This window comes from Lutjanus erythropterus, chromosome 12 (assembly GCF_056507025.1).
Source record: "Lutjanus erythropterus isolate fLutEry1 chromosome 12, fLutEry1.hap2, whole genome shotgun sequence".
NCBI classification, from domain to species: Eukaryota; Metazoa; Chordata; class Actinopteri; order Lutjaniformes; family Lutjanidae; genus Lutjanus; species Lutjanus erythropterus.
Genome location: NC_139328.1, coordinates 5,332,122 through 5,342,476, shown reverse-complemented (window position 1 = coordinate 5,342,476; position 10,355 = coordinate 5,332,122). Strand labels below are relative to the sequence as shown.

Sequence of the window (10,355 nt, the reverse complement as noted above, 5' to 3'; positions counted from 1 at the left end):
TGTCAATTTAACATCCTGACACCTCACAACATGTTTATTGAGTCATTTTTGTTGAGTCCTGTAAAAAGTATTTGAACCTGTTTCCAATAAAAAATAGTTTAAAGAATTTTCTAAAATCAAGTTAAGCATTTCTTGACTTCAGTGGAACAACCTTCATAATCCTCTCTTCATTTAAGAGACAGACTTACATTTTTGGACAATTCTTGAGAAAAAAGTTGATTTCTACATGAAAGAGAAATAAATATTATTCAAATTTTGTTTTTCTTGGGATTAAGCTGCTTTCACTCAGTTTAGAAATAGATTACTTTAATAACATTGAGTTATATATAACCAAACCCTGGAATATTAAAAACATTTTAACACCATAAGGTCATAAGCTAATATGCAATATGTAATAAAATTAAATGACAGCTAAATTGCATAATAAATATGAAATCAGACATTGAAACTTTTTTGGTCAAAAGGGGGAATTTGGGCTCCTGACCTCAGTATATCTTAAATCCAGCCCAGGTTAAAACAAAACAAAACAAACAAAAAAGGTGTACTTTAGTGTATTAGAAATTATTAGTAATTATAGTATACTTGTACTTTTTTCCTTAATTTAAAGTATAATTTTAAAAAGTGTAAAAAATGAACTTGAAAATAGATGCCATGAAATATGAACCTCAGAGTACTAAAAATCAATTAATATTCTAATTCTGCAATATTTCAGTGTACTTACAAGAAGAGCAATTTATTGTAAATGTATTAGAACTGATAAATCTTATTGTCCTTTCAAATACACTAAATACAGACTAACTTATGGTGCTAACTTAGCTTACTTTTGAACAGTATAATTATTTTTAAGTCCTTTGACATACAGTTATAGTATGCTTTATTAAAGTGTACTTTAATTTCACTTCTTTAGAAGTGTATTACAAAACATGCACAAGTTAATTTAAAGCTGTACTTCAGTGTACTTTGAAAAAAGTAGCACAAATAAGGTAAATGTTGTGTTAAGCACACTTGAAGTTGTTCCATGAAGTTATTCCAAATTCTGCTTTTCTACAATTCAATGAGAACTTAAATATACTTAGTGCGTAAAAACTTCAAGTTAGTTGATCATTAACACACCTGAAGTACACTGATGATTCGTTTGACTGCAGGTACACTCAGGTATGCTGAAATTTAACATGCTTATCATATTTATTTTCCACCTGGGTGTCCTCAGCCCTGCGTGCAGCTCCTGCAGCGACACGTTTTCAGGTGTCACCTTATGGTGATGCAGCTGAGGTGATTTAAAACCAGGTGTTGAATATTTGAAATAATCACGGTCATGTGTCAGCCTATTTAGATAATTAGCCGGACCGTTTATTTTTTTCTAATCATTCCTGTCACCCTGACCGCACGCGCACACACGCACGCACGCGCGCATCTTGCTGTTCTGTCAGCCTTGGCAACAAGGAAACAAGCTTCTCCCATTGGCCTCCTCGCGGAGCTCAGCTGTCTTCTATTCGCCCTCCTCACCGCCGCTCAGGAGCGAACATGCCCGCAGCCCGCTGTGTCTGCAGCAGGGCTGGGTCTGAGGCTCCGGCCTGAGTGCGCAGTGTGGATGCTGAGGGAGGGAAAACACACACACACACACACACACGCACACACACACACACTGCTGTTTGTTATCGTGATGGGTGTCTTACTGAAATGCACCTGGCACACTTTCATGGATGCGTGCTTTATCCTCGACTCGAGCCCTCCGCGTTGTGTGAGAGAAGTCTAATGAGGCTAATGAGAAGCTTTGGCTCTTTCGCAGCATCCCGAGCGTAGACAAATTGTTGCACCAAATGCAGCCTCAGCACAGCGTCGTCGGCCCTCGACTGTCATCTCTTGGTGCAGATTTCTAATCACCTCTAATCATCAGTAATTCTGCAGGTAAGAAATCGATCTTTATTGCATTGTGTTATCTAATTAGCTGGTGTTTATTGCGCAACATACAGTCATCAGCATCAGTCAACGGCTGCACGATTATTGCATGCAATTGTCCTGTGACAGCGCAAAAATAATCGATCCATCAATAATACACGCGTAGTAATTATGGCCTTCAGCACTGTATAGACTGCATGGGGTGTTTAATGGTTTTTATCTGTGTGACGCTGTTAACTAGGCCTGTGTGTGACATTTGTAAAAACGTCCTTCACTGCGCATTTTTTATTATTGTGAAACGTGATACCTGATGATTTTTGCCAAATTATTGGAATATGAAGCCTACTACTGCGGTTTATAGTTGATGTTTTGGAGTCATAGGATTGTAAATGCAGCTGAGCTAGAGGATATTTGTGCATTATGCCATTTCTAACAGAAATTATTTTAAAATGGTCTAATTTCTGCAAATATGCGCATTTCCATGTGCAGAAATCACGTCAGACTGTACGTACAGTAGCCCACCGCGTTGTTGTGGAACTTGAGCACACTGTGTACCAGATGTGTGTTACTGTAAGACTTGGCAAAGATGTCAACCTATATATTCTGCAATGCAGACAGAAAATAACATGGCTGAGTAACCTTCAGAATGTGTGACTGAGGGGGTCTGAGGAGATTCTGGTCTACTTGCTCCCCTCCCTGCAGCCATGTTCAGGTCCTGGCTGACCGCACTGATGGATAGTAGGTCAGGAGGAGAATCCCTGCTTTTTAATGACAGGGCTGTTGTTGCAACAGTGCAGGCGCAGTGGTTGTTCTGTTAATGAGGTGTAGTGGATGATGTCTCTGTGCCGTGGTCATCCCAACAGTCAGACAAGGTCAGGAGACGTCCTACCGTGCTGTCAAACTGTTCACCACTGGCATGAGTCACCACTTCCAAGGACTTTCCTCAGTGGACACCTTCAACTCGTCATGCACCACTTGTTGCTGATGAAGCACGACCAATTGGTTCATAATTAGGGCCTGACTGATACTGGGTTTTTGGGGATGATGCAGATACCCATATCAGGGAGATAGGGCTGATTTTCTTTACACAGAATACAGAATATATACATAATCACAACACACAAGGTTTACACTTGACGATATGTAATAGAGGCAGGATATCTTACAGTTTAACAATGAACATTGCTGTCTAAAATGACATCACGGTACTAGAACAGTAACTTTTACTGATATTTTTAATAATTATGAATAACTACAAATTAAAAAACACAAATAGATCAAAATATATTAATATATTAAATCCAGGATTAAGAAAATATATATATATGAAATGTCGCTATAAAGCTAACAAATAAAACAATCCGCTTTACGTTCTGTTAAAAAACACAAGTTTTCATATACATGCCAGACAACATATATGCCAATACCAATATAGACCAATATAGATGTGATAGGCCAATATTGGGCCAATAATGTTGTTTGATCTATTCATAATAGAACAACAGAATGGCTTCAGAAAGCCTAAAGATAGATAGATAGATAGATAGATAGATAGATAGATAGATAGATAGATAGATAGATAGATAGATAGATGAAACATACTTTGAGACTAAAAGCTCAGCTCAGTGCAGTTTTTCAGACTGACAGCTGAGCTGCAGCTCGGAGTGTTTGCTCCTTTTGTCGAAGGTCCATTTTGATGCTTGTGGACAGACCGGCCTCTCAGTCAACATTCACTTGGCTCCTGGGTGTAACTGGATAGCACTTGATGCACTGACCTTCAGATCATCCTTCCACCAAAACCATCGGCAACAACAACAATACCAAACATGCACCGATAAACACATGTACATGTGACCCCTCCTGTACAGATGCAGGGAAACCAGCTCCATGTTCCCCCTCACTGTTGTGTCAGACCTCTGAAGCACTGAGCATTAAAAGTCTATGTCTAATTTACCTTAATCAAGCTTCATTGAACCCTTAACCTTGCCGACTTTGTGTTTAACCAAAAGCAGATGAAGTTATTACAGTGATGGTGTTTGTATATTGGAAACATGTAGAATAAGAGTCTGAAGGGGATTGGAGCTAATGAGAAATTATTTGTTACCTCTGCCAAGGAGGTTTTGTCTTCAGTGCCATTTGTTTGTCTGTTTGTCAGCAGGATTACAGAAAACCTACTGGCCCACTTTCCATGGAACTTGGTGGAAGGGTTGTAGCATGTGTCAGAAGAAACCCATTAGATTTTGGAGTGAATCCAAATCACAGAGTAGATACACAAATTATTTTCACTTTCGTCAACATGGTGAGAGTGAGGCCATCGAGAGTGAGTGTTTTCTGTTTTTCACAGATGTATGTTGTGAAATATGAGCATTTACTGCATCGGTATGTGTAAATAAGTGTGTGTGTGTGTGTGTGTATAGGCATGGGGTTGTGTTTGCATAGTGTATATTCATGTATTTAGAGAGAGGTATATTTTTTGTCGTATCTCACTGGTGCTTTATTCTATCATTACAGTTTTTCACGATTGTGTCAATCAGTTTGTTCTATTTTACTTAGTGCTTTATACAATATACAAATGTATTGGCGTCCCCAGTGAAAAAATGCTCACTTCTACCTATATGGAGTTTTAATAAATGAAACTGTTTGTTTTTTTGAGTTCATGATTGCCATCTGTCTTAATTTGAAGTACCACGCACTATCAGGGAGCAGTGGGCAGCCTGTGAGTCATTGTGGAGGAGACAGACAGATGCAGCAGACACAGTTTTTCTCGTGCTCTTACTCTTCATTTGAAACAATATGCAAGTTAACTGTCATTTCCCTAAAATAATCATAATATATATGTTAATACATGTGTTTCTGTCTTTGTCTTTTTAATGTTATAAGAAAAAATGATTTAACATTTCATAATGATGGTTGTTTCTTACAGTAGTTTATTCTTGGGGTTCCCAGGGACACCAGTCGATTGTCCTCGTATGTTAGATATTATGGTAGGATGAGGGTTAAAGTCAATTTATGATTATCCATTCATTTTATTTTGTCTCACAGCAGCAAAATGCCTAGATGTTATGCATTCTTATTAAATATATTAAGAAGAAAGCGTGAAATACAAGCATGATCTGATCTACGTGTTCCCATGTGTGCACTGCTCTCAGTTTCTGTAACCAGGAAACAATAAAGTCTTACCATGCATATGTTTCCTACAGATAACCAGCCTGTGCTTGTATGAAAAATGAGGACTGATGATGCTTAACTTGCACAACTTCCAGAATGTAGTTCAGCTGCGGCTGGACCTGAGCACAAGCACAAAGATTGCATTTCCCTCGCCTCCACTGGAAACAGTATAGCTTGGAAAACTTCTATCATGCTGATATGGGACATACAGTTCATGTACACAGTTATGACCTATGAGTCGTGTCGTCTATTTATATATATCCTCATTCTGACCATGTGAAAAGGAGGGGTTATTAATAGCAGACGTCAAGCCTGGCATGTGAATGGTCAGTCACTGAAACTGTAGAAGCCACGGCACATGCATTGTTTTAGTGTCGCCTGTTTGTGAACTTGGATTCCCTGAATGTTGAGCTGCTTAGTCACCCAGGTGAGTGTGTTAGTAGAGCGTTACGAAGGCTTTACACCGGCTGTGGTGTTTTGAATTTGCATAACATTTGGAGCCTGTTGAAAGTGAAGCATCCTTGCTCTTGCTGTGTTTTCATTTCACTCGACGCTGGCTGTGGTCTGATGAAAGGATAAAGAAGCCTGTTCATTGTAGCTGCGTTGCTAGGAAACAGCTTGGTCCAATTTTATAGGAGCCAAGCTAGGACGCACTTTCATCCTGTTGAGCTGTTGACATTTGAAAGCACTGCGACAGGAAATAAACCTAGAGCCCTTTATTATGCATATGTTAAAAGCTTGTTAGAGAAACTTTTTTCCTGCCTTTTCTGATTTTTTGTTATTTTCAAATGAAGCATCTGAGTGACGATCTGCCTTGTTGTGTCTGTGTGGTGTTTATGCAGGGAGGCACCATGCTGACCAGTATCACTGAAGGCATACTGTGCTGTCTGACTGGGAAGGCTGCCAGCCTGGTCTTGCCCCTGGAGTCGTCAGAACCCTCTGATGGTTTCGAGTTTGTGGAGGTGAAGCCCGGGAGAGTCCTGCGAGTGCGGCACATCATCCCCGAGCGTCAGCCCGTGGTAACGGAAGAGCAAGTTGCAAGCAAGGAGAAGACAGATGGCGATTGTGAAGACAGCAGCTCTCCAGAGGATTGTAATCATGAGAGCAACTCTGAAAGCAGCGTTCACTGCAAGAGGAAGATCACTGTGTACCGGAACGGCCAGCTGGTGATCGAGAATCTCGGCGATGTTCTACACTCTGAGATCCTGCAGTGTCAGGACGGGGATCTGGAGCCCTGCAGCACCGTAGAGGTGGAGCTGGCTGACTACAAAGAAATGCCCTCGTCCCCAGACCCCAACCCTGTTCCTCCTCCAGTTCCTCCAGTACCCCTTGGGGAACAGAAACCTGCTCCACCTCCTCGCCGCCGCCGTCGCAAGCCCAAGCGCACGGTGCTGATCGACTCAAAGAGGGTAATCTCGAGCTGCAAGGGGACGCACTCGGACGTAGCGCTGTTCTTCGTGCACGGTGTGGGAGGCTCTCTGGACATTTGGAGCAGCCAGCTGGACTTCTTCTCTCGGCTGGGCTATGAGGTCATTGCGCCTGACCTGGCGGGGCATGGAGCCAGCACCGCCCCACAGATTGCAGCTGCTTATACGTTTTATGCTCTTGCAGAGGACCTTCGTGCCATCTTTAAGAGATATGCTCGAAAACGCAACATTCTCATTGGCCACTCATATGGGTGAGGATTTTTGACAACTGACCCCTCATAAGTCCCGCCCCTTTTGTTCTGTGCTCCAGTAACAGTTGAGCAAGCTTGGTACCTTGGTCAATTTTTTCCTTTCCTGTAAAAAGAACATTTTAAGCTAATTTTAGCAGAACATCTTGTAAACTATTTAGCTACTGATTGATATATGTTTGCTAGTTAATGAGCTAGCATTTGCTTGCTTGCATGTTAGAAAAATGCTAAATTGCTGTTGCCATTTGATTGGCTGTGAGAGCAAGTGTGGTTTTCAGCCACAGTTTAGGTAGGTTTAGGTACCAAAACTACTTGGGTAGGTTTAGGAAAGATTGTGGGTTGGGTTAAAATAATTCCTGTCATAACGCTAGAAGGGCTCTCTGGCAATCACAAGGGCACGAGGTCAAGGCAACGAGTACATATATACATAGATACAGATATATACGTATATACATACAGGAAACAGGAAAGAAGAAAGCTGACCGAGGTACCAAGCTTGCACAACAGTTTTTGGTGAGTTAGTAGTTCATGCAGCAGTGATTTACATGCTTTTGCTAACATCATTACCCATCATTATCTCTTTTAGAGTTTCATTTTGCACCTTCCTGGCCCACGAATACCCTGATCTGGTCCATAAGGTGGTGATGATCAATGGAGGCGGTCCCACAGCTCTGGAGCCCAGCCTATGCTCCATCTTCCAGCTGCCATCTTGTGTCCTGCACTGTCTGTCACCCTGTCTGGCCTGGAGCTTCCTCAAGTAAGATCTGCTTTTGTATGGAGCCAAAATGTACAGCGCAGACAGTGACATGTCACAGTAGCAATTAACTTTGTAGCACTCATACAAAACATGTGATCATCAAATTGTGCACCTTACAGGTGCAAGTAACACTTCCTAACTTCTTCTAACCTCCAGAGCTGGATTTGCCCGTCAGGGTGCCAAAGAAAAGCAGCTGTTGAAGCAGGGCAACGCCTTCAACGTGTCTCCGTTTGTCCTTCGAGCCATGATGAGCGGTCAGTACTGGCCTGAGGGGGATGAGGTCTATCACGCCGAGCTGACTGTGCCCATCCTTCTGGTTCATGGCATGTGTGACAAGTTTGTGCCCATGGATGAGGACCAGCGCATGGCCGAGGTACAGGACGCCATCATACTGTGAATGAGTGCCGAGTTATCATGTGATGTTTGGTGTGAAATGTTTTCACACTGTCCTATTGTAATGTTCTACATTCATGTTTGGCTTCCTTTCTAGATCCTCCTGTTTGCATTCCTAAAAGTCATTGAGGAGGGAAGTCACATGGTCATGATGGAGTGTCCTGATACCGTCAACACCCTCCTCCACGAGTTCTTTCTATGGGAGCCCGACATGTCCAGAAAAGACAGCAGCAAGACAGACACAGAGAAGACTGTTTGTCTCAGTGACACTATCCACACACTGAAAATCAATAAGCCTATGGACAAATAACCAACGAGGAGTCTAGTTTTATTGCGGAACCAAGCAGAAGGCCTTTTTCGGCGTGTGTTCTTAAGGCTGCTCCTAGGCTGAGAGCTGTTATTAACAGGGCCACATCTTAAGGATGTGGACGGCCACTGGTGCTCAGAGATAAAGCAGGACTTAGGCATGGTGCCGAGCGAGAGAACGATGGAACGAACATAAAGATGAGAGGAATGGATGCAAATACACAGTCAGTTTCTGCTTCGCTTTTTGATACCAGTTTGTGCTCCATCGCGTCATGTTTGCAAAACGACACAACACCTGAAGATCAGAAGGACTTTGTCCATTCGTGATTTTGTGTGTGTGAAATGTTTCTGGTGAAGAACTGACTTACTGCAAGATGCAAGAAGCATAAAACCCATGAAATGGTGTGTGGATTTCCTCACTTTTAACTTAAGTATTCTGTAAAGTACTGCAGAGCTTATGTTCTACCTTTACAAAATGGTCTTACATCTGCTTTCAGTGGGAAACTGGTGAAATAATATGTAGTGAATAGAGGAATTACAGATCTGATTTGCCAGTATGATGGTGGAGACAGCTTATAATAAAGCCAAGTGTTCGTAATAATAGTTTATTATCAAATACTGACAGGATGGTAGTGGGAAATGGGTTAAGACATTAAATATATACCAATGTACATGCAAAGTATAATTAGTAATTGCACCACATACATAGGTTCCATTAAGCCAGAAGGAGAAACACAAAACTCCATCGTTCATCTGCAATCCAGCCTATTAACCACATCCATACAATGTGCAGCATACGCCATCTCAAACACGAAGACTCACAATCACAGCTATCGTCAATACAATTGGCTCATCGATTTCCCAAATTACAGCAACTTATTTTTCATATATTGAACTTTAATATAAAACCTAAATCCAAAAAGCTATGTGTGTCTATGTTAAGCACAATGTAACCAATTCATAGTTGCATGAAAATTAAGTAATATTCAACGAGAGATGTATGTGAACTGGTTGCAAAAACAGATGTACACAAAAATGGATGCCAAAAGGTTCTCCTCCTTTATTCTAGCAGCCGTTTCTCTAATATTATATAATATCCTAAGGATACAAAGTACAGAGGCCCTGCATGACTTCAGAATATGAAAAGGTATGAGGGTTGTTTCAGACGGTCGCAATATATTCTCATATTGAACAAGTCCCAGTGGACTCCTCTCTAATCAAGTAAGTGTTCCTTTTGATGTGTATTAAGTATTATTTTTGCCTTTATTCTGAAATAACTGCCATAACAAATTGTGGTTGTATTGACCGCTTTAAGCTGTTGTGTCTTTAAGCTGATAAATGCAAAACAAGAGTACGTTCCCCTACTACTCTCCGGTCCATCCTATTTATCTAATAGTGTCAGATAGAGAGAATGAGCTCACTGAAAGACATTCATTCATGGGTGCTGCTTTGTCTCATAGTGGGACAGTAAGGTGCGAGTAAAAGCACAGTCTAATGTGTTCCCTGACCGTGCTCATCTGCTTGACTGGATAGTTTATGCTGTTCTGAGCAGCAGAAATTGTAAATTGGTGCATTTGAGACTGAGTGTCCCAAGGTTAAAATCAAACATGAGCCAAAGGAGAAAGTCCCTTAAAAAAGAGGGACATTTGTACCGACCGTCCTGGTCTGTTATATATGCATTTTGACAGAATGCGGATGCAACATGACTGGTCTTATGCAACTGGAACAAAATAGAGAGAAATGGAGTGGAAATAAAGTGGCACTGACACCTCAAAAAACATTATATATTCTCTCTGGACTTTCCAATAACCAACAAGTGCTGCTGATGCAACGTACTGTACGTCTCCTTTGGTGTAAAAGGTCAGTAAAACTGTTTGGACTACAGGGTGCACATGTACTTCCTCTTAAGCTAAAAGTGTGCATATACAAATTGTCAGTGCTCATATGTGCTATATCTTTTTGTGGTTAACAAAATGTGTTAATGTAATTGTTGCATTTATTCATGGGAATCATAATATATGCACTGCCTGAATGTAGATGCATATAACATTATATAGCCTATCAAAACAGTTGGATTCAGTGTATGACCGTGCCTTTCCTGGCATGAAATAAAACAGATGTTCACAGTCTACGGGGGATTTTGTGTTTGTGTTTGGT

The 10,355-nt window shown here is 41.1% G+C and overlaps 1 protein-coding gene across 2 annotated transcripts; it reads left to right on the top strand.

Annotated features, from left to right (window-relative positions):
• Positions 1 to 1,502: 1,502 nt before the first annotated feature.
• Positions 1,503 to 10,327, top strand: abhd8a (abhydrolase domain containing 8a). Of its 2 annotated transcripts, none has more exons than XM_084733091.1 (5): positions 1,503 to 1,908; positions 5,910 to 6,745; positions 7,329 to 7,499; positions 7,656 to 7,872; positions 7,990 to 10,327. In XM_084733091.1, exons 2-5 carry the CDS (start codon positions 5,919 to 5,921, stop codon positions 8,200 to 8,202), a joined length of 1,428 nt encoding a protein of 475 aa, XP_084589217.1. In that variant the 5' UTR covers positions 1,503 to 1,908; positions 5,910 to 5,918; the 3' UTR covers positions 8,203 to 10,327. The 2 variants fall into 2 exon arrangements, with proteins under 2 accessions (XP_084589217.1, XP_084589216.1); XM_084733090.1 differs by lacking the exon at positions 1,503 to 1,908 and adding an exon at positions 5,229 to 5,494.
• Positions 10,328 to 10,355: the final 28 nt, after the last annotated feature.